The sequence below is a fragment of the Leptinotarsa decemlineata genome, unplaced genomic scaffold (genome assembly GCF_025532065.1).
Source record: "Leptinotarsa decemlineata unplaced genomic scaffold, Ldec_3_MD MMD2_tig00000882_RagTag_RagTag, whole genome shotgun sequence".
Lineage (NCBI taxonomy): Eukaryota > Metazoa > Arthropoda > Insecta > Coleoptera > Chrysomelidae > Leptinotarsa > Leptinotarsa decemlineata.
This window is the reverse complement of record NW_027412556.1, coordinates 9,142,846-9,168,713: the sequence shown is the minus strand read 5'-3', so window position 1 is coordinate 9,168,713 and position 25,868 is coordinate 9,142,846. Positions and strand designations below refer to the sequence as shown.

The 25,868-nt window shown below is 36.3% G+C and overlaps 1 protein-coding gene across 2 annotated transcripts; it reads left to right on the top strand.

The window, feature by feature from the left end:
- Nucleotides 1-1,309: 1,309 nt before the first annotated feature.
- LOC111507382 (aromatic-L-amino-acid decarboxylase) lies at nucleotides 1,310-25,438 on the top strand. Of its 2 annotated transcripts, none has more exons than XM_023162682.2 (4): nucleotides 1,310-1,665; nucleotides 17,373-17,607; nucleotides 21,262-21,381; nucleotides 24,257-25,438. In XM_023162682.2, the coding sequence occupies exons 1-4, from the start codon at nucleotides 1,586-1,588 to the stop codon at nucleotides 25,343-25,345; spliced, it is 1,524 nt and encodes a 507-aa protein (XP_023018450.1). In that variant the 5' UTR covers nucleotides 1,310-1,585; the 3' UTR covers nucleotides 25,346-25,438. The 2 variants fall into 2 exon arrangements, with proteins under 2 accessions (XP_023018450.1, XP_074031048.1); XM_074174947.1 differs by lacking the exon at nucleotides 1,310-1,665 and adding an exon at nucleotides 7,005-7,123.
- The last annotated feature ends 430 nt before the right edge of the window (nucleotides 25,439-25,868 follow it).

The following is a 25,868-nucleotide window of genomic DNA, read 5'->3' as shown; positions in this document are numbered from 1 at the left end:
GGTTTCATTAAAAAAAATGACGGTGACGTCATTACTCGAACGTAATTCACCCTGTATATTAGATTATTATTTTAAAATACGGTAAATTAACATCAAAAATCGACGTGTTGCAGGATTATTTCTTAAAATGACCTGTTTAGCTAAAAATGAATTTGTTCCATACTTTACGGACACAGTGTATGAAAATACGTAAAACTATGTGCATTTTTAAAACGCAAATTTGAAAAATATGCTCCAAAACACTCAAAAATTTTTAAGAGATGCACCTGATGAAAAGCATTGGCTGATAAAGGTATGAATTGAAAATTTTTAAATTGTTTTCGAAAAATGAATGATTTTGGTTGGTTTTGATTGCAGGCTGCTTTAGCTGTTGGGCTGACAGGAGCATGCCGTTGTGATGAACTCCAAAAATTAAAAATTGATGACATGGAAGATCTTAATTCGGCCCTTTTAATAAAATTACCCGATACTAAAACCAAGATTTCTAGAAATTTCAGTCACAGGAGAATTCTACCAAATTCACAAGAATATGTGAAGCTTCGACCAGCACAAATGTTTTGTTTTGAATTACAAAAATAGGAAATGTACAAAACATCCTGTGGGCCTGAATTATATACTGGCCACTGTTTCCGAAGGTCATCTGCGACTATTTTAGTTAATGCAGGGGCAGATCCGAAGCCATAATCTCAAACAAAGATATTGTACCATTCCTTTCTTTTATCAGTCGTAGAAAAAGTATAGTACGCACATCGAGAATAAGGCCAATTACGCCCTCTCGCGAATTATCGCTTTCGGCTAACGCCTCGTGCTTACAATTTTTCGCTCGTGGGCAATTGGCTTCTTATCCTACTTGGCACGTAATATACTATCGTAATTATTTGATTTTGCTGTTGATAAATTGTATTTTATTAAAGAAAGCTGAATTCAATGTTCATACAAAAGTAGTTGCGAAAGATCATATGGAGGAGTTGTATCGGGAGGGATTTTTCTTCCAGTTTGTGTCTGGAAGTTACTTCTTTGCATGATGTAAACATCTTTCTTTGGAGGATTTCCATTTTTTTTTAAGATGGAGACCCCACTGGGATATTTCTCAAAGATTCCGTAACAGGAAAGTTCGGCATTGGGTTTGATTTTAATGAAAAAAAACATCATCTGGAGAATTGGAAACCGCCAATGCCAACTTTTTACCAATGCCAAGGATATATCGATACCTCTCGTTTATCTACCAGGCGTGACGACTTATGTCATTAGGAACGGTTCACCATGTTACTCCCAAAATCATATAAATACCATCCTCGACTGGGTACCTATTCATCAAGAAATAGTTACGGACACAACAATACAAAGCTGCGCTTTTAAATATTTCCTGAAGGGCAGAGTAAAGCGTCGCGAAAACGGTGTATAAAAAGAGAATCGGACCGACTTCCACTTTTATTCTCACTTTTATTTAAATCCTCCTCCAAGTACCTACCACACAACGAGTTATTAGTTATAGTAACGGCATCGTGATATAATATCCGACTGCGTGTGAAAGTGGACAAGGTTTTGTTTTATTTCGACCTTAAGAGAAAGTGATTTCAACATTATGGATGCACAAGAATTTAGACAGTTTGGAAAAGCCGCTGTGGATTACATTGCTGACTATATTGAAACAATCAGAGACAGGTGAGTTTTTTTTTTCATTTTATTTCATACAAATTTTGAAACTCTAGTAATAATCTGAAAAATATGAAAATTGTAATAGAGAACGTCATACAAATGTAGAAAGGGTAAAGTTTTCATCTTACCCTGCTCATGAAACTTCAACTGAACCTGTCAAAGTTGTTCAAAAATATATAATTCAATTTCAAATATAACTGGTATATACCCAAAAAAATATTGACCCAGTAATACGATGGAATTCATATTTACCATCTGATAACTTAACTGTGCAAATTCAAAGTATTTTCCACAATATTATATTTATCAGTAACTTGGTCATATTTAATGAATTTTTCTATCACAAAAAAGAGCTGAGAATCATACAATACTTAACTTAACGTTTCGGTAGCCAAAATCTGCCCCGTCTTCAGAAATGCACAAAATTCAAGTCTATACGAAGTTTCCCTTTGCTGGGTTTTTTTATTTCTCAACTTCTTCGACATATGTCAAAACGGTTTTGAAATTTAAATTATGCCAGTGTTGTTGATTGACTCCCGAAACAAACAATGTTATACAGGATGTTCCCTGTCTGTTGCTATTGCTAGTCTGTTGCTATTTCGCCACTATCCATATTTTTTTTGAAGACGGGTGGCCAAGTACACTCCTCTCCTGATATGAGAATATACGCTGATTCTTTTAGTATAAGTCTCTTCTCGTCTTGTTCCATTCAACTCGATGTTCACCGTCTGATTTCCAAATGTTTTGTGACAATTTTAACCCTGTTAATTGTCTTTTCTGATGTAGCCTTGATGTTAATTCCTCACTTACTTTTGATGGTTCCACCAATATAACTTTTACCACAAGAACAAGATTTCTTCTGTGTCGTTGGGTTCTGTGTGTGTGAGCATAGATCTGATTATGCTGGTTGTTCTGAGAGAAATTCTAACATCATATATATTTCAAATTCATCTCATCTTTTCAGATCGTCCTGGAATGTAAGGTATAACGTCAGTTGTGAAAGGTTGAGTCGGTAATTGTTGAGTTGGATGTTGTTGAATTCGTGATGTTGTTTGTAGGGTCACTTGGTTTTTATTTGACTCTTTATTTTCTTTTGCATTCATCGTTGAATTTATGGACGAATCGGGATAAGCCTACTCTTCCAGAAAATATTTTATTAGTGATACTCCTTTATAAACATTTTCAGTTGAATTGCATATCGTTTTTGCTCTGTTATGACAATTCATTACACCTTTTCCAAAACTCGCATGATGATTTGATGTGTAGTTGAGATACGCATTTGTATGTGTTTTCTTCCAATGAACATTTGTAGCAAATTGATCTGAGGATGTCTCCAATATTACATCAAGAAAAAGGAGTTGACCATCTTCTGCAATCTCTATTGTGAACCTTATTGCCAGTTTCTGTTTGTTGATATAATTTAAAAAAGTATTGAAATCATCATGGTTTTTATTCCAAACAGCAAAAATATTGTCAACATATCTCCACCAAATTTTGAGACAGTTGGGGTGAGTCTAAACAAACGAAATGTTCCATATACAGTGAGTTTCAAAAAGTTTGCATCATATAGGAAACTTTTTTATTATCCATTTATCAGAAAATTTTATTCTTGTTGAAAATTGGCGCATTGCGAAAAACTTGAATTTGGGTAGTCGAAATTCTAAATTTCCGAATGGTGTATAAGGGAGAACAAAAAATAGAAATGTTGATCAAGAGTAAACTACCCTTATTTTTGACATTATCAAAAAAGTTTATTCAGAAAAGTAGTTTATATTTGAAATTGATTTCCAGATTTGAAATCACAGACACTTAAGTAGCAAAACACACAAAAAAAAATGTTTCTAGACTCATTAAGAGTACTAGTACTATATGCAGATTTGTATTACTCAATTGTTTAGCATTATTCAATTCAGTCAATTATTTCTTGTCATTGAATCATACTGATAGTTATCTTGGTAAAAATTCGAACCATTTTCAACAAACATCGATATACTGTTTGGAATAATGAATTGGATTGAATTTCGCATTGAAATATTGTTATAGTAATATGAGGAAGATTAAACGATTCAATCCTCCTCTTGGGATGATCACTTGGTGATCGAAACACGTATCGAGATGTTGAAATTACGGTTTAGTGTTGGAAATGAACTCCAGTAATATTCATCAAGACTGTTCACGATTGTCATAGAGTGTGTTTTTATGCGACAAAACAGTTTCAACATTTACAAAAAAAGTGAGGAAGTGAAGAAAATATTGCATTGATGACGATTTCCAGCGAATAGGTTGCGAGCAGAAATTTTTCAAGACACATCGTACAATGTCGTGCTTTTGTTTCTGATTCATTTCACTACAAAAACTATTTGTATTCCACGAAATTTGATATAATCTCAGACAAGATGAGAACGCGTGCCAAAAACATTTTTTTCAAAATTATTATTGGTCTTTTTTGTTGAAATGCTCACTTTCAGAAGGGATGAAAAAAATAGCTTTAAACTATTTATCGAAATTCATGAATGAAATGCTCGAAGTACTGGATATCGAAGAAAATATACTGAAATATTCGGTTTTCTCAGTGTAATATCATAACTGCACTATTTTTCACTGTAATAAAGTTGCATTTCAGGGAAATTCATTAGAATATGAACAATTATCACCTGAGAATATGAGCTAAGCGTGTATCCACTAAAAAATCAAATAAAATAAGATTTTCATGAACATTTGTAATTATCATTTTCCGATGTTTTTGTTAACATACATTACACCAATTGAAAATATAATAAATTATGCATTAGTCGTTGTTTTTTCCGTGTCTGCGGTCTTTTTCGTCAGATTCAATAAAACTCAATGATTTTCTTGAGGAAAGCATTTTTTCAGATGCATGAAATAGAAATTTGTATATTTGAAGTCAGTTTTTTGACATCAAAGTTTCTGGAAAACGAGCTTATTGCAGTATATTATTATAGCATGTTGCTTTGGCTCATAAAACTTTAACTGAACCTGTCAAAGTTGTTCAAAAATATGGTATATACCCAAAGAAATATTCACCCAGTAATACGATGGAATTCATATTTACCATCTCTTGAATTATTATTTATTTCATGGATATCGAGAATACTAAGGACACATAACACATAAAAATCCTTGAGGCGCTCTAAAAGCGGTGCCTGTGCGAAAGTAGCTATTCACATTGGATTTGAATCGCTGAAGATCAAATCCATTTGGAAAAACGTTTCCAAGAAGTTTATTCCACAATAACGCAGTTCTCCAAATGAAAGAGTTCTTGAATAGTGAAATTCGAGGTGTATTCAGTTGAACCTCAAAACGATGAGCAACCACAGTCCGTTGAGTATTTCTGATATGTACCGCTCTTGGGGGAATTAAACGTGCCAAGTCATTTGAACACTTCCCGTGAAAGTATCTATAGAAGAGAGACAATTCTCTAACCTTTCTTTGATGTTCCAGACTATCAAGGTGATGTTCGCGTCACCAATCAGGCGGATGATTCTTTTCTGGATGAAATCCAGCAGATTCAGGGTATGCTTAGGGGCGGAGCTTTATATATGAGAACTTTACCCCAAAGAAGGTCTGATCTGAGCTTTATAAAGCATCATAAGTTGCTGAGGTTTGAACAGTTTTCTGGTTCGGAACAGTATTTCAAGCTTTTGAGAAGCGCCTTTGCAATTTCAGCGACATGATTGTGAACGTTTTTTAAGCGGTGTATGAAATAGGGACGCAGATTCACCACTGAGATTTGTTTTGCTCTCAAACTTTGCGTAAAAGTACGAATAAAAAATCAATTGCAAGATGAATAAGTTGACTCACCTTGTTTGATGTAGTATGGCAGAAGGATGTATGGTAAGAGTGGAAGTTCCTTATTAGACAAGGAAAAATCGCACATGTAACTTTGTGGGTTCGCACCACGACGTAATTGTATTGCAGTTTTTACACCCAATCACGACGACGAAGGTTTTTCGTCTCTCTGCTCCTCTCCTTGAATATATTTCGGAACGACAAATTCGAGGAAAACAAAAAAAGAGGACAGGATCGGCATGAGTAGATTTGAATAGTAGGAATAAGTAGTAGGATTTCATCAAAGTAAGGTTCTTGAAAAACAACAATTTAAATTATTTGCCCGCATAAATTGTAAATGCACCCTAAACCATATTTACAATTGTGAAACAAAAATAATGAAAGAAAATAAAAAAAAAGAAATAAAAATTTAATGTTTGGTAATGAACCAGATTGTGCCAAGACATATTGGTGTCCATTTCAACCCCCAACAAACTTATCGAAGCAGAAAGCGAAATTGTCTGTCCTGGCATTATTACATCCGGTTCGAAAACATTTATCTATCTGGAAAAAACCGATGCCCGGATTTTTGTGACATTGGTTACTTTCGAACCGATTCGAAATCACCTCTAGGTGCTCATTAAGATATGTAACCTATTGCTGGCGGTGAAGATGTGCATCTGCAGATGTACATCTGCAGATGAACATGTGCTGGAATCCAAATGGAATGACGTGTCAAGTGTACTGTCGTCAGCAAAGCATTATATTGGATTCTTGGTTTTTTCCAAGAAGTCGTTGTTAAACAAAGGTTGGACTGCATTATATTTTATTCCATAATGTGTATAATTTATTATTTATTGGGGGACACTTTCATCAATGCAGACAAAATCTGCACCGTTCCATAGATTCAGTATTATGAAATCATAATTTGATTCTAGACATATTTCTTTTCTAATCTCTCATAATTTTGTAACAATTAGAATGAAATCAATGAATTGACCTAACAATTCTTTTTGAAGTTCAGAATGAAGTTTGTATGAAATTGTTGATGAGTATATTTGTGTGAATGTGATGATGGGTATATTGAAGTGATAGTTTCGAAAAATGTCTTCATTTCATTACTTTACAATTCGAATATCCATCAGTCACATAAAACAAATATAGTAAAACATTTCACAGCCAGTCCCGCATGTATTTCTACATTTTCCACTCCAACCTGAAGTCTTGTTATAGCTGAAGTACTGTTACTTTCAATTACTTCTAGCAGATCGTTCCGAAACTTGAGGAGAATAGAAATAGAGCTCCTCTTCTTTGCCTTCGAAGCAATTCTAACTATTACCCTGATCTTCCTCTTGAAATCACCTTCCTCTTGCTTCAGAAAAATTGTACGTTCCGGAAAAACAAAACACACAGCTCATTAGTACAAAGAGTTTCGAAGGTTATGACTCGATGAAGATGATGAAATCGTCTTAAGAGAAGTGGAAGTTGCTCTTATTGAATTAAAGTAATAGGTGCATACCTTATCTCAGTCGTGAAATACCATTGAGGTGGATAGTGGCGTTGCACCTAAGTGTTTGTTTCATTGTGGATAAAAATATTGAAGCTATTGCTGTAGCAATTTATTAATTTGGAATCAAGACAGATATCCATTCATTTCGTGAAGTTTTATACGGAGGTAAGAAGTAGCTCATTTTCTGTCAATCCGTTCAAGTTCAAAGTCCAGGAAGAAAGTTGAGGTGTTTACACTCTCATAATTACACGAACCAGTCTTTCATAATCAGACTCTGCCTCGGATGTTATATAAAATCGATAAAATTATCTTTCAACTTTTACATTATGTAAGCCTGTTCTAGTCTCATGATACCTCTTTGATTCGATAGAAAACCAGACTGGTTGTTGATGTGTCGACGAACTACTGACCTACTCATCGTTTTCAACTTTGACAAGGTGGTCAATTTATCTCCCAATCGGAATACATAGAAATTTCGATGTTTGACACAATCAACGAATACAATCAACTTTTTTGGAAAAGTTGTAATAGTAAATGAATATCAACAACGTCATCCACTGAAATGGAGGTTTTGGCTTTCAATTTCTCCTTTTGAAATTCACTACTTGGGAGGCATGAGAACAACACCAACCGCGGCAATGGAATTAATTAGGGGTCTGACCCTCAATTGAGGCTGGGCCTATGGCGGGAAGCGCTTACTGCGCAACCTTTGCTGAAGGCAACCAGTGATGCAATTGAACCCAGGTTTGTGTTTAATCAACCCTACAAAATACAAATAAAACAGAACACAGAGTCAGATGTTGCAAATGCAATAGGCATATATATACAGACGGCTCAAAAACCAAAGAAGGCTTAGGATGTGGAGTGTACTTCAGATCACTAATGATTAAGTGAGGAATGGGAAAAAGTACCAGCGTGGTCCAACTAGAACTGGCTGGTATCTCAATCGCCACAAAAGAAATAACCAAGAAATGAATTTCTGTCAAGAACATAACAAGATGCACTGATAGCAGACAAGCCCTATTAGCCTTGAATAGACAACGTGTAAACTCAGGGCTAGTACTGGAGTTTCACCAAGATTTAGTCAAAGCCTCGGTAGATAATAACATTATCCTGAGGTGGGTTGAAGGGCACGACAGGAGTAAAGGTAATCGCATTGCCGACTCTTTTAGCCAAGAAAGTGGCTGGACTAAAGAGATGGGATGGAATTGAAGGATGCAATCTTGGCAGAATCACCTTGGGCGACCCTGGGAAGCTGGCGCCGAAGAAATATCTGGCGATGACCAGGAAAAATCTATGCTTAACAGTAAAATTTCTGACTGGCCACTGTCAACTAAGGAAACACCTCTATAATATGGGGCTAGTGGACACACCTCTGTACAGGATGTGTGAACAGGAAGATGAGACTGTCAAGCATGTCCAACGCGAGTGCCTAGAGTTATCGTCAATAAGAGAGTATGTGTTCGGTGAGTCTTGGTCTACACCTGCCGATATAAAGATGTCTCCTAGTGACCTGTCCACCTTCCTGGAAAGGACAGTATAGATGATGACCTAGGAGAACAACTCCTCGGGAGTTGTAAAATGTATGTAAAATGGGTCACATGTGGCCTACTTGAAATCCATTGTATTTTTTCTATCTTTGGAAGATTTCCACATTTTTTATATAAAGATGGAGAACTACAAAGTCAAACAAGTTTTCCCAATAATAAACCTCTCCTAAATATACCCCTCTCAATTTGAACAAGATTCATATGACTGGGATTGAATCAAATCAAAGCGAATGCATATAAATACGTACTACTACACGAGTAGATTCAACTCATTCGTGACATAAAGTCGTAATTTCTTGAATTAATCGAGTGTCTGATCTTGTAATGGTATCCAGATTGGTGCTGAAGAGGCGTTAAGACAATCCGAAACATCGGATATCGGCCATTGAGTATGACACTGTTCGATGTAAGTGAAATGTTACCTCTTTCATATACTAAATTGTGTAGCAATCCTGTGAGTGGTATCTTGTTCAATTCCATAACGAATGTTCGGGGCACAAATTGAATAGGACAAAGTGTTTTTGTATGGAAAGTGTTTTTTCTTCCAAGTAACTCAATGTTTATATGAAAGTAGTTGTTTCGAGAGGGCTTTTTTTTCCAGAAAGTCACTTCTTTGCATGATCTACACATCTTTGTATGAATCTTTTCTTCCTTTGAAATATTAACATATTTTTTTGAAGTGAAACTCCTTTACGCGCGCTTGACTTGGGAAATAAGCTGGTAAATGCGAAAAGACAGCGTTACGAAAACTGCAATAGGGAGCGGCGAACGGAAGGTGAGAGGAAGGTATGAGTTAGTGATGATAGAGAGGGAGAGAGAGTTTTGTATATTACTGTAGGGAAAAGAGAGAAGAGGGAGGTGTGAGAAAACATTTACAGTCGAGTAGGCTCTGAAGAATTAGAAGAAAAATATCATACGTTGCCACTGATTTCAGCAAGAGATCTGTATCTGCAGAGTAGGGAAGGCGAGTGTAGACCCACAGCACTCAGGCCACATGTGACTCATTGTACATCCTCCCGAGGAGTTGTCCTCTAGGTAGACAGGTCACTAAGAGACATCTCATTTATATTGGCAGGTGTAGGTCAAGACTCGCAGAACACACTTTCTTTTGCAACCTTGATGTGTCTCACGGTGGCCTCCGCGAAGGATTTACAAGGTGCAGCGACATTACTGTCGTCGCGCGGCTTCTACAACCTTCTTGGGGTTTTCACCGTGGAGGTGCACAAGTGAGAGAGCTTTCCTGCAGGAGCAGCCGGTTCCTTGCCTTTATTTGAGGTGGAGCTCTTGGCGAACTTGCTGTTGGAGGTGGAGTGGGGGAGGAGGAGGGTGCACTTCCCCAATGGGAACTGCATATCACCCTGCGGCCATTCAGCTGTCGGCACGATTCCTTACACCTTAGCTTGAGTAGGTGGGTTCACGGTGGTATGTTTTGCAAAGGCTTTTGGGGAGTTTTAGTTCCCCTCACCCTACTCATTTCTGCCACTGACCAGGAGATCGGCGACTCCGTCTATAAGGCCACATTGGCATCCCGAACAGGGCCTCCAGTTCCCTGGCCGTTTCCCTATCCGCCACCGGGGACGCGCCCGATAGCTAACCCAACCCAGGGGTTTAGCAGGAAATATCAACAAGATAAATTAGAACTACAAATGAATAATAATCGAAATGAACCTACCACAAGACATGGAACAACAATCGACACAGGTTTTTCTAGATATCTTTTTAATTCTCATTGGAAAACATATGAATCGTATTGCTCATACAATGAGCCCTTCTCGGTATCACAATCGAACACGGTAATCACTGAATATAACTGAAGTTTTATCCCAATACCAAACCGTTATTTCAACACCTCGACTCGTGTTTTGGTCACCAAGAGATCATCTTCAAGTGGAAGATTATACTCCAGTAATATTCATTACTACACCAAAGGTTCCAAACAGTGAATCACAAATATAGTAATCACTGATGTATCCGATAATGATAATAAAGAAAATGATGAATCAAAATAAAAATTCCTTTCAAAAATGTTCATTTATTAATGAAAACATATAATAAATTCAATACATGCGTATATTTTACATATATTAAAATATAGATGGATCTGACAAAGTTAAAATTCAGTCGTGTGGTCTTTTTTTGTATGAAGATGGAAAGGAGGCCTGAACCGTTTCTACCCAAATATTAATTTTTTTCTAAAAATGAAATTCATGATATTCATGAAAAACTTGTATCGGAATTTTTCATAATGGAAAAACTCGATTGAAAGATTTTCTATCACAGTTTTCATGCCTGAGATGAATTGTAAAAGCATTATATATTTTGGCTCGTGTCACAAGTCTACTATAGTAGGGAAGCCCAAGCGGGGATTTCGGGATTTTCTAAAGGGCGGCAGATTAATATACAGGGGGATACCTTGTACCCGTTAAGTACCTCCTCTCCGAGTTTCTATTCCTCTATTCTCTATTCACTTTTTCTCTATCTATTACTCTCTCACTCCGTCCCCACTCTGAATTCTGTTGCCATGACGCCATCACAGCTGATCACAGAGACTCGTTCGTGATGAAGATGAAGATGATGGTTAATTAATCAATTAATTGATGGATGTAGCCGTTACTATGTGGTAGGAAATCATAATGAAAAAAAGAGAAATTGAACTTTCTATGTTTTTACCACTTTTATTTGTAACTAACGTTACTGTAGTTTCGTCCTATAAGGACATTTTTAAACTTATGCAATATATAAGGACTTTTTCAAACCTATTCAATATATAAGCTTGAAAATGTCCTTATAGGACTAAACTGCAGTGACGTTAGTTTAAAAATGAAAGTGGTAAAAAATATAGAAAGTTTCATTTCTCTTCTCTTTATTAATTAATCAATTGATAATGAAAAATTAAATTTTTTTGAGCATTTTTCTAAAACTATTTCCTCATAAATACAAGTATTCTACTTGAAAAACATACACTTATTTATTTGCATGCTATCTTCTGAGATTTTCAATTAATTGAGTTCAATAAACTAAATAAAAATTAAAAAAATATTATTTTTGTCAGATCAAGCGAATCCCTCTAGATAATCGTCAGATTATGAGACAGCACGTTTAAAACATAAAGATGAGCCATATATATCTTAATCTGACGCGCTTGAGAATTTAAAAATGGCGAATTTTTTTGCACATTGAAATGATGACCGCGAGATTGCGTCAGATCGAAATTGTCAGATTTTTGAATGAGAGTTTTTTTTTGTTGCACTTAACACCCCGTCAGAAAATCTGACGCGCTCAATTTCACTTTTCACTTTTAACCCTCACGTACTTACAACCACCCACATCATGCAAACGATCAGATTAACATACCAACATTATTGAAAATACGTAGGACATTGATGCTATCAATATCTGACGAGTATGTCTATGAAACAGTTTTTTTCACATATTTAAAAATCTATAGCCGCTTCCCCCACCGATGAAAAGGTATATATTATATAACATTTTTTTCTTCTCATCATCTAAGCTTTGCAACCTAATATGTCTCAATGACGCTCGAATCGTGGGCTCCCCTGCTACTATCAATGAGGTTCAATAAAGTTGAATATGGATACACTGAAATAGCCTTGAAATTTAAGTAACCCGTGTATTCAACACAATTTTGTTGGTTTTCTAAAAATAATTCCATTTCGATTATATGTATAAAATCCAGTTCTAGAGTTTTCAACAAATTCGTTATTTGTGTTTATCAAGTATCCAATCAAGTCTTCAGATGTGTCAGGATGAAAGTTTTGATTTTTGTTAGACAAATGTCTAAGTGACTGTAGAATCAGTGACTACATACATAAAATGTATTTCATCACATTTTTCCCAATTGCTTATTATTATCTCATTAATAACTCAAGAGAAATCACATCGTTTCAATATATTGTTGAGACACGACTATTTTCAAAACTCATTTCAAATCTGTGACAGTTTTTCGGTAGATACTGGATTCAAAATTCAATTCTTCCACAATGTAATGATCATCCATAAAGTTTTTCAGTTTTTTTAAGATTACCGACTATCAGGTTTCATTCAACTTCAAACTGCAACATTTCTATCCCAAAGAAAAACTTTTTGAGTAAGGTTTGAATTTTTTGTGACCAAAAATATTAAGTGAGAATCTCAAGGCTAAAAAAAAGAACTTATTAAATTGATAGTTGTGATATTGCTTTCACTGAGTAGATAAATTGTGCTAAAGTTTTTTTTTTCATTTACGAGTATATTCTGGTCATAGATTCCCAGAAGTTCATCTCCAAAACGATGTTTGTTGTACTGGTGGATCACGAAACTACAACTTCTCTCTCGTAAGAGGGTGCAAAACAAGATGACCAGTTTCGACCGATTTGAAATTTTCATTGTGAGTTCATCTACCTGAATATCATCTTCACAAGTAGACTTGCTAACCTTGAATCAAGTTCTACATATTTCCGAACAGTTTCTACCAATAATCAAGCAAAAGGTTGTTGACTTGAGAATATGAGAAGAGATGCGAACTAGTATACTGTGAAATCTCGAATCACATATAACAAATCAACTGTCCCCAAGTTGAATTCATGTTCACAGATATGTCGCAACAAGAAGTTTATTATGTTTTCTCTGTACCATAATTTTCATTTTTTGAAATACGGTTGTGTATTTTGTATGAATGAAATTTCTTCAACTTGTAATCGGCCAAATCATATATTCATGCACTGATTCATCTTCACTGTGTATCTTTGTAAATCAATTGCTTTCTTTCTTTGAAAAATTATACACTTTTCTGTATTCAAAACTGTTCGATAGTGATCTGTTTCTTTTCGTAGTGGCAAAAAGTTGGGGCCAGTGAATTCAAGACTTGACCGAAAACTTTAAAAACTGGAAAAATACTATATTTACTCCTGTTTTTCGGATAAAAAGAGTCTTGTTATTGACAACCCTCTACAATCATTTTATTTTGATTGGAAAAACATTGTCAGGGTAATGAAAAAATCCAGTGGAAATAATCAATTCATTGTATTGTTCACTTTTTCATATATAAAATTGGTTAATAATGAACTGCCTTATGTAAATGAAACATTTTATGATGAAATTTAAAAAATATTGTTTCTCCATAAATATTTTCTGTAGTATCCTTGACAATGTTCGAGGTCTTTTGATGGAGTCGATTCGTAACAATTCCCTTTCATGCTTTCAATTCATTGAGAATGTCAATCCGCTTTGCTGTTATAAAATAACTGCCAAGAATATTCTTCCGCGAAGAAATCATACTCTTGTAACTCATTGGAGAGTTGTCAAACTCCTGATATCTGAGAATGTATTTGATTTTTTCTCAATTCAACAAGAGATTGCTGTATCCAAAATAACCAATCAAGAGTAATAAAGGGTGTTCCTTGTCGTGTTTGGATTTGGACTATCGAGAAAATCATCAATTATTTTAGTTTCTTCTGAAGCCGAAATGATTCATATCTCACAGCTTCAAACCAATCAAAATTGACCAGATTCATAACTCACCACCACTAGGCCGATGACAGATGAGCAAGTAATAATTTTGCAGGTACCTTTAATCGCAAAATTTTCTCAAACGTAAAACTTAATCACAGAACTGCCAGTTTGTTTTAAAATATAGAGTGTCTGACGAAAAACAAGAAAAAAAACGAAGGCTCAGAAAGTAACACTGACTTGCAAGCGACTTCTTAGAGTTGTAGTTAAAACCCTGGGATAGTGTTAGCTATCAGTGATACGAAAAGTCATGCAGAAATCCGTAAACCACCATATCCTCAAATATTTGGAAGGCTTCAACATCTTGAGCGACCATCAATATGACTTTCGGAAACAAAGATCAACAGGCGATTTTCTATCGTATGTCACCCAAATTTGGAATAACGCAATCGAGAAACATGGAGAGTCAAGAGCTGTTGCGCTTGATATTTCTAATGCCTTTGACCATGGCATGAAGGTTTGCTGGCCACAATTCCATGATATGGCTTGTCGAATCATTTTTGTGTATGGCTCTCCAGTTTCCTTGAAGAACGTTCCCTACAAGTGACCGTCGATGGCTTTCTCCCGAATACTTTTACCGTCAACGCTGGTGTTCCCCACGGATCCATATTGTCTCCAACCCTCTTTTTATTGTATATCAATGACTCATTGGAAAAACCAAAAATCCAATATATTGCTTCGCTGACGACATCACACTTGTCTCGTCATTATATTTTTTTCCAGGATATCGGATGCGGATGTACATATTCACTGGCAGTAGGTTTCATAACTTAATGAGGCATCGGTTTTTTCTAAAAAGATAAATGCTCAAGCAGACAAATCCGCTTTCTTCTTCAAACCGTGTGTTGGGGTTGAAATGGACACCAATATTATGTCTTAGCACAATCATGTCGGTGGAATTGCAAAGGCTGCTCCTCAAAAGCTAGGAACATTGTTCTGAACCAGAAAACTGTACACACCTCAGCAAATTTTGATGCTTCATAAAGCTCGCATCAGACTTTTTTTGGAGTATTGTTCTCAAGTATGAAGCTCTGACCCTAAACATACCCGGAAGCTGCTGGATTCTATCTAGAAGAGGGCCATCTGCCTGATTTGACACAAGAACATCACTTACAACCTTGATAGTTACAACGAAGAAAGGTTGAAGATTTGTCTCTCTTTCATATATACCTTCACCAGAGTTGTTCAAGTGACTTGTCAAATTTGATTATCAGAAATACGCGACGGACTGTCGACATGAATCCCCACTTCCGCATAGGCACCGCTCTTAGAGCGCTTCAAGCAGTTTCATGTCGTGCTTGTATTTTGTTCTTGAAGAAAAAGAGGTTCTGTTTTCAATTTTGGATCAAGTTCATGTCCGAGAGTTTTTTCACTCAATTTCAAAACCATTTCCTATGATTCGGGATCAATTAGTTATATAATACTGACGAAGTCGCCACCAAATCTATTTCATACAAAAAATCGGGCAATAAACGTCATCATCTTAAGCCAGCCTGAGTTGCTAATTGAGTATACAACCTTTAGAAGAACTTTTTGGTGGGTTGTTTCAAAAACGAACGAAATGTAAGTATTTATGAAAGGAAAGTTTTCGATAATGCTCGCAATAACTGCATATCTGTACCTCGTGGCTCTCTCTTCACATGGAACCGGGCGACATGACGATGCGGCTTTCGATAGCCACCGAGAAACATTGAATAATTGTAATTTTTGAAGGAATTTTCGATTTTTCCGAAAAAAACCTTTCATCTCCATAATATCCGTTTTGATGAATACGGTTGTTTCAATGAAAATTAGGACAACTCTTGGCTATAACCGTCAAACCAAGGTACAAATCTCAGAGTCTAGTACTTTATAAAGACAGTCACTAACAGAAAATTTGATAAAGTGATAGGTATTCTAATAACCGTCTAGAATTCTAAGCTTCGAGAGTTAACAACTTTGTAATAGGAAGCCCAAGCGGGGATTTCGGGATTTACTAAAGCGCGGCGGATTAATATACAGGGGATACCATGTACCCGGTAAGTACCTCCACCAAATATGAGCCCCATATATAAGGCCGCCTGTGAGAGATAAAGGATCAGATTAGTAAAAAAAAATTGATCATCAGAAATTCTTGAGCGCGTCAGATTAAGGTAGGATGAGTTAATTACCTGCTAAAAAGTGTATATTCCAGTAATCTGACAATTTGAGAGTGACGTAAAGAAAGGGGAGGGCAGCAAAATTGTAAAAAAATAACGTTATTTCGACCTTCTCGAGCGTAGCTAATTTTTTTTATTTTGAAGGAAATAATTCAAGGGTAACAAAAAATATATAATCTGACAATTTCCGCAAGCCGAAATAACAAAAATTCGTCGATAAAGTTTAATGCGTGCAGCTGTGTGATACTTATATTTCCCTCTCCGAGTTTCTATTTTTGTATTCTCTATTCACTTTTCCTCTATCTATTACTCTCTCACTCCGTCCCCACTCTGAATTCTGTTGCCATGACGCCATCACAGCTGATCACAGAGACTCGTTCGTGATGAAGACGGATATGATGATTAATTAATCAATTAATTGATGGATGTAATCGTTACAACGTGGTAGAAAATCATAATGAAGAAAAGAGAAATTGAATTTTCTGTTTTTCACTACAAATGAAATGGTAAAAAACATTAATTTCTCTTTTCTTCATTAATTAATCAATTGATTATAAAACATTAAATTCTTTTGAGCATTTAAAAAAAAATATTTTCTTATAAGTACAATTATTTTACTTAAATAATATAAACTCATTTATTTGCATGCTATTTCCTGAGCTTTTCAATTAATTAAGTTGAATGAATAAAAAAAAATTTCAAAAAAATATTGTTTTCGCCAGATTAAGCGAATCCCTCTAGATAATCGTCAGATTATGAGACAGCACGTCTAAAACACAAGAATCATATATATCTCAATCTGACGCGCTTGAGTATTTCAAAATGGTGAATTTTTTGCACATTAAAATAATGGCCGCGAGTTTGCGTCAGATCGAAATCGTCAGATTATAGAATGAGAGCTTGTTTTTGTTGCACTCAACATCCCCTTAGAGAATCTGACGCTCGATTAAATTTTTATTCTTTTCACTTGTAACCCTTACGTACAACCACCCACATCATGCAAACGATTAGATCAAAATATCAACATTGAAAATCCACAGCCGCTTCCCCCACCGATAAAAAGTTATATATTATATAACAATTTTTTCTTCTTACCATCTAAGCTTTACAACCTAATATGTCTCAATGACGCTCGAGTAAATCCCCATTTTGCATCGTGGGCTCCCCTGCTATTGTATTTGTTCAATCCTCATCGTACATAAACCCTTTATGTTACAGACCAGTATTACCTTCAGTCGAGCCCGGATACCTAGGCGACCTCCTTCCGAAAGATCCCCCCAAAACAGGCGAATCATGGCAGGAAGTTCTCCAGGATGTCGACAGGATAATTATGCCAGGACTAACACATTGGCACTCTCCAAAATTTCATGCGTATTATCCAACTGCAAATTCTTTCCCAGCTGTTGTTGGAGAAATGCTGAGCGCAGGTTTTGGATGTGTCGGATTGAGTTGGGTGAGTTTATATTTTGCACCCTTCCACAGAAGTGCACTCTCTATTGTAATTTAGAAATCAGTAATGATTCTCCAATAAACTATTCTTATCGTATTGTACATTTTGTGCCATGGTTTCAATTATCAAAAATAAACCGTCCTTCTGTTTCCTAACCTCAGTGAGTTGATACCGGTGTCACTGATAGGGAACATATTATCATGCCTGTGGGGTCTGGAGCTAGATACAGACATGCAATAGAACTTTTGAATTAAACTTCCTTGTGTAACAAACAGTTAGTAGTAATTTTAATGACGTTCAGAGCCCTTAAGCTAAGGTTACGTTACGAGATTCTGTCGCATGTTTGTACCCAGCTTTAAACAAAATCAACAACCTTCATGTAACTTGATTTTGGAATTATTTCGTGGTCATAGCACTTGTAACTATAGTTTTTATCTTCGTCATTTGTCTTTCTTTTAGTCCTGCGCTTCCATGTGCAGGTTGACATGGATTAAATGCCCATCATTGTGATGTTAGATATGAAACAAGTCAATCTATCAAACTAATAACATTCTCACTTTCATCGAGGTGCATGAAACAAAAAACGATCAACACAATTGTTCCCTCTTCGCCCAGTTTGAAATTTGTGAAATCTAAATTATACTCACAGATTGAGATTTTGTTGTTGAGACATTTCCTTGACTTGTAGGTCCACTTGGTCGGACAGAAACGTTAGGATAAGGAAGTATGAGTAATTTCTCAATTCCTTTAATGGAAAGGACCTGCTAGCCGAACCTGGCATCGTTACAGAACTTTTAGAATAACACAAAAAACCGCCGAAAGATTGTGAACCCTGATGTGCATTTACAAAAGTAATATACCGAATTATTGTTTGTCCACTCTCTGGCCAGTGGAAAAATACAATGTTGCCGGACTGTGCCCTATATTTTTTTGGTCCCTTGGGAGCTGTCTGACATGTCCATTTAGTCCAAATCTCCAGAAAACACTGCAGCCTCTTGGGCTTATTGCGTTTATTCTCCCATCTTCTCAAGACACCCATTCCATCAGTCTCGTTCCCTGTACTAGTTTGTACAGGTTCCGTGTTGGATGTTCGTCATATTCTTCTGGACGTTATTTTATACGTCCATATATTGCCTGCCTGCTGTGATTCAGTACCTCAGATGTGTAGAGCTGTTTCTATCCCTTCGTTGCATAATCTGCAGCTGAGGTCCCAATTCAATAAGTCTTGCACACTGCAAGAAAGCATACACTTCCGCCTGAAAGACGGATGTGTATAGTCCTAGCGGATAACTGTAGTTTAAATTTCAATCCGCTCGGTATATTCCAGCTCCCGTTCCATGTTTGGTCTTCGATCCATCTGTATACCAGGTGTTTTTTCCAAACATGTTTTTGGGATGACTAATGGTCGTCCACTCTTCACGGCTTATGATTTTGGCCTTGAAGTTTGTGTTAAAGGTGAACTTCGGTGTCATGTGGTCCGTGCACATATTCAATATAATATTTTTCCTTACTTAACTATAAATAAAGACAAAAAAAGTGAGAACAACAATTTCAACTATTTTATAATTTTTTTTTAATGTAGAGTGTACTTGATATTTCTTCTGTTAGATAATATTACACTAATAAAAATAAATGTTGATTGATTAACAGAGAAGTTGAGATTGATCAATGGTTGATTTCTCCTCAAACACTATTTAGTACACTTTAGCCATCGATGTGTTACTGTTTTTGTACCATATTGAATTCTTAACTCCGGTCAACTCTTATCATTAACGATAGCTTCTCAATTTTCAAAAATTCATGTGCGAAGTTAATATTCGAAAGACTGCTTTCACGGGTTGAAACAAAATCCCCTACCTCAGATTTTTTTGTGTCGAAAATCGTAAATACGTCGCCAGGCACATCAATAACCGATGAAAATATTGATAAACTGAAGAAAATTATTATGGTGACTCGTCGAATCACTATTAGAGAAGTTGCCGAGGATATCGGTATATCGGTTGGCTCATACTATTATTTGTTAAGGACAAAACACAAACACTACAGGAAAATCTTTAAGGCGCTCTTAGAGCGGTGCCTGTGCAAAAGTAGTGATTCACATTGGATTTCAATCACTGGAGATCAAATCCATTTGGCTCATGCCATACAATTTCCTCGGAAATTTTGCTCATGTGGCAGCGATGTTCCGAAATTGCTGAATTTTGCCCATGAAAAACCGTAGCATGTACATCGCTCAGGAAATGTAAAATAACGTCAACGGCAATCCAAACTTGCTTGAAGGGATTATAACTAGTGACGAATCTTGGGTTTATGGATATAACATCGAAACCAAAGTCCAATCGTCCCAGAATAGCCAAGTCCAAATTAAGCACGCCAAGTTCGATAACATGACAAGGTTTTGCTCACTGTTTCTTTTCGATTACCGTGGCGTAGTGCTACAGCGCCGCTAACGAGAAGAGATATGAAGAAAACCCCGGTATTGTGGAGAAACATTTTTTTTATGGCTTTCAAATCACGATAATGCACCTGCTCACTCGTAATTACATTTTCATAATTTTTTGGCCAAAAACAAAACCGAAATCATTCCTCAGCCAGATTTTCCCCCTTCTACTTTTCCTATTTCCAGGAAAAATTCACCTAATTTTTTGAGCAGACCTCGTATATATGTTAGAAGAGGTAGTAAGATAAGTCATTCAATGAAACTACAAAAAATATCTCACTAACTGAGTATTGGCTGAAGTAACATTGAAACTAGCTACATAGAAAGTGTGTGTTCTGTGTTTTCTAGTCTATCTTTTGGATTACCAAGAAGCTGTTGCAATTTATAAGAAGTTTTATATGCAACTTTCATATTTACTTTATCGAATATCTGTTGAAGCCCTCTCGTGTATTGGGGTTCATATGGGATTACTATAAACTTGTTATTACTCTCCTCTTTGTGAAAAGTCGAAGATTTGCGAAGTGCTTCCCTAAACTTGCATTTTCTAATTATCTTGTTTGTTTAGTGTTAGTTTGGTGTTAGAATTGATCTCGAAAAAAGTTATACAGGAGAGGTTTCCGAGATCAAATTTCAACGTCCAACAATAAATCATATGAATGAAATTCAGAAGAATGAGATATGAATTGAAAATGATTACAGTTGTGATAAAAATTCACTAAGCCATGCGAATGATAATCATTGAAGATTGAGCCAATTATGACAATTACATTAATTGAGTATTATGTCGATGTGGTTACGATGCGAATTTTCAATGAATAGTGAAGGTTTATGCATATTCAAATGATGAGATAAATAAATATTGAGTTTTATATAATTTGAAGGTTATAGCTTCATTGTTACTGGTATCAAGTTTTTTGAAAACTCATTGGAAAAATCTGTAACAATTGATTCGAAACTGATGCTATTTTATACTGACTTTCTCGAAGTAGATTTTATTTTTATCATCAATTCGGTTATAGGACGTTGGTGCATATTATTTTTGAACGGAGCAGCGCATGCATGTTGAAGAGAACAATCAGTTATAAATAATTCAAATAATTTAGAGGATCTTTGATTTGAGAAATAAGTTGAATTCTTCTCATCTCAACTGTTATAACTTTGATCATTATAACTGAAAAAAATACATACATGACTATGATGATTTTTGTGGTCGACAGGTATCTAGCCCAGCATATACAGAGTTGGAAGTGGTGATGATGAATTGGCTGGGAAAATTACTGAATTTGCCGGAAGACTTCCTCAATTGCTCTGAAGGACCGGGAGGAGGAATTATACAGGTAAAGTGAATAAATACAATGTGAACAAAATTTTTCATTTTCTATTCCTCTTATCCTTATATACTTATTCTACGAGTATTGTATACATATATTCATATTTCTCTCTTGGCGAAAATATATGTGACATGAAGGGAAAAGGCAGGAATATGGTCAATTGCTCCAGGAGCCTATGCCATATTTACTACCTATGACAGTTGGACATAAATCTATTTGAGAAAACGAATAGATAAATAGACCACTGTCCTCTGTCAAGCTATCAGTTAATCCCCCGTCGTGTTATAATAACAATGTTTAACAAAAGTCGGACAGTTCACTGAAGATCCGCAAATCCTTACAAAGTTTGTGAGTCGAAAGTACCTAATTTTAGAAAACCAGAAGAGTTACCAACACAAAGAATATGAATGTTACTAATTTGAACTTTCAGTTGTCTGATATGTGATTCGAAATATCCGAAAGAACAAATGGAATTGAAATGAATTACTGAAAAAAGCATTTGATAAATCATAAAAATAAAAAAAATTGAACAATTACAAATGAAATTAAGAAAGTTAAAAAAGGTTTCAAATCAAATTACTTCATATTAATATGTCATTCCAACGCTTTCACTTATCCCCTCTTCCCTCTTTCCGCTTCAGCGGTTCAGTGAGATTAGACCGTGTTTCGCTTGATTATAGGTTTCCGTATGTTGCGTATATTTACGCTAGCTTGGCTGAGAGCGTCGTCGAACAAAATATGCAGCTTCTTTGAACTTTCTCTTGAACCAGTGTCCCTCCCTATGAATGATCTCAACTTGGGCCACTTGATGTTATGCTGATGAGTCCAAACATGCTCTGCTATTCCCGATTTGCTGGTTTCTCCTTACTATGTATTTCTCTTGGACTTTCAATGGCCTCCTAGTCTCACCGATATAGGATTTGCCGCACTCACAAGGTATCTGGTGAATGCAATTCTTAGAATCGCAATCCGCGTTTGGTAGCCTGGTTTTCGTGAGGCTCCTACGGATAGTGTTTCCGGATCTGAAGCAGGTTCTGATGTTGTACTTGCACCCAATCCTTCTTATCCTTTTCGATGATCTTCTGACGTAGGGAAGGACAAGCACTGATTGTGAAGGCTTCTCTTCCTTTTGATGCTTTTGCTTTCTTGCAGCCAAAGTTAGTTTCACCATCACTTTGCAGTAACCATTCCGTTGAGGATTTTTTTATGATGCCTGGTTCCTTCTCGAGACCTTCTCCTTCTTGATGATTAATCTTTTGGTAGATAGATGGTGGTTGGATGGTTCACCACGTTCTCTCCTCTGAGAAGAACACGTGGTGTTTCAGTTTGAAAATGGTGATTCATAAAGTCAAGTCGAGTTTGAAAACAAGCACCTGTGCTGCCTATGTTATCAGTGTATAGGATATTGGATATTATATATAAACGTAGGTACTGAGTGATCAATCGAAAAAAAAGCACCTTCAAATTACTCGTGAATATATTGTAGAGCCAAAAACAGCGAGACACGTTCAATTTTATATCAAGAGAGCCATGTTATACCATTTTGAGCACCTTTCAGACTTTGAAACCCTTTTTTTTTCAAATAGGAAAATCAGTTGCTCATTGAAAGGTATTTTACTACATTCTGAGTTCTCTGCAAGTCATAGTTATCTTGGTAGATTTTTATTATCAGAGCAATACATGTGTATTATATCTGATGGAAGGGTTTTTTCAGACAGGGTCAGCAGTAGTACAAAGATATGAAGTTCAGCTCTCAATGAGGGGTGAAGTGGTTCACATTCTGATTTTGTGTCATTTTAAGATGAAGCATAATACTTTGATGAATAGAATGAATACATTTATAACATCATTTGATGACTTAATCTATTGTTGATATCAATATCAATAACGAACCTCTCGAAAGAGCTAATGAAATGATAAAGCTTGCTGTTATCACAGATACCAACCTCAAAATCCAAAAATACATTAATCAATTCCTTCAGCATACATGCACTGAAATTTACTCGTTAGGAATCGTCAGCGTATTTTTTTGAGTGGCTATACAGAGAATGAAGGCACTACAAAAAATTACAGTCCAGTAGTTGGGAAACGATGGACAGTAGAGAAATAGTAAATGAGATACAAAATATTGCATCTTGTATTATGGAAGATCTTATATATCGACTTAATTGGTAGCAAATTGACAAAAATGACTCTCCTCAATAGAAAGACAAATTATCTTCGGTCTGGATTCCTGGTCATAGTGGCCTGGAAGGCAATGAGGCTGCTGACTCCCTTGCAAAGGAGGGTACTGCAAGCAGCTTCATCGGACCACCAGAACCTGTCATTAGCATTGCTTTAGGCTTTGCCAAACAAACATTGAACACCTAGATGGCAAGAAGATTCATGGACTTTCGGCAAAATCTTCCAGAATTAGCTCACTCTAAGGCGTTCATTCATCTTTCGAAGTTTGGAACCAAACAGTTGTTGGACTACAGTATTGATGAACTACGATGTTTAACAGGCCTCCTTATATGCCACTATCGTCTGAATCATCATATGCATAGACTTGGACTGTGTGTGTCGCTTCTCTTTGGGAACAGCAGAGCACATACTTTGTGTCTGCCCCGCTGCGGACCGAATCAGGTTTTCAAAGTTAGCAGAGCCGCACTCTTACCGTCTGACCTGTAAGTTCACTCACCATATGAATAAATCGGCTTCTTCAGGAAACTGGGTTCATTTGGTCGAGTGTGAATGAGTGTGAGCCACAATAAACTCTTGTGGGTTGCGGTGGAGGGTGAAAACACTAATTTTTGACTCAACCTCACGTATATATCGTTCGATAATACCAATAATTCATAAGTTTCATGAAATTATTCAATATTGATATTTTCCATTTCAGGGTTCAGCCAGTGAAGTCACGTTCATTGGATTACTAGCAGCGAAGGAGAAGAAAGTTAAAGATTTATTGGCCATCGACCCAGAACTCAAAGAAGCAGACATCAAGGGAAAGCTAGTAGCATACACATCTGATCAGTCCAACTCATCCGTAGAAAAAAGTGGTCTTCTGGGATCAATGCCAATGAGACTCCTACCTGCAGATGAGAATGGAAAATTAACAGGAAGCATCCTGCTGCAAGCAATTCGTGAGGATAAAGCAAAGGGGCTGATTCCTTGTTATGTGGTGGCATGTTTAGGAACAACGCCCACATGTGCATTTGATGACTTGACAGAACTGGGACCAATCTGCAACAAGGAAGAAATCTGGCTTCACGTAGATGCTGCGTATGCGGGTACTGCATTTGCTTGTCCGGAGTACCGCTATTTGATGGAAGGGGTAGAGTTTGCAGACTCATTCAATTTTAATGCTCACAAATGGATGTTAGTTAACTTTGACTGTTCAGCCATGTGGGTAAAGAATGCGAAATATCTAGTTGAAGCATTCAATGTACAGAGGATATATTTGAAAGATAATCACAAAGGACTCGCCCCAGAATATCGCCACTGGCAAATATCGCTGGGAAGGAGATTCAGGGCTTTGAAACTGTGGTTTGTACTCAAAATTTATGGAGTAGACGGTATCCAGAAACATGTCCGCCACCAAATAGGTCTAGCCAAATATTTTGAGGAGCTTGTGGAACAGGACAGTCGTTTTGAAGTTTGTACTTCAAGCATGGGACTAGTGACATTCAGGTTGAAAGGAGACGACAGATTGACCGAAACTCTTCTTGCGAAGGTGGACCAAAGGAAGAACATATTCGTCATAGCGGGACACTTCAACAAAAAGTTTGTCATTAGATTCGCTATTTGTAGTCGACTGACTGAAAAATGCGACGTTGATTACTCATGGAAAGAGCTGCAGACTCAGGCTGATGAAATTGTCGCGCCTAAGCTTGAATTGAATACAGAAATGATCATCAAGAAAGGTCTCGCCGCCATCAAGTTGTCTGATGCAGCTACTGAGACCCTGCGAACCGAAAGATCGAAATGAGCTCTTAGTTAGGTTGATCACAAAGAAAAATTGCATTTATTTATTGTTAAGGCGTTCTTGATTCGAGAAATATATTTTATTTTTACAATTTTAGAGGTTTTGTATTGATCAGTAGATTTTGATTACTTTCAGTTATATCGGAACTTAATATGTTTTGAGCCTCACAAGAAATAGGGATAAGCCACGAAGTGAAGGTGAAATTTTAAATTCTAATCGCTCTGTATTTCGATATCAGAAAATTCATTTTAAGAAAGAGAACATGTGTTTTTTCCCAACATGAAGCAGTGTAAATTTGAAACACAAAACTGGTTTCGTTCCATTGTTTCGAAAATAACAAAAGTACTATCACACTCAGCAAAATAACTCACAAATTCATGAGTAGAATATCATGAAATTTCAACAGCTCTCTTTTGAAGGTTAGTACTAATTGAAAATCGGTGAATGGAATAAGACGAGCGCCATCTATGTGTTAGGCTCGAGAGTATTCAGCCCATGTAATACAAGACAACGGATTTCTTCGTGG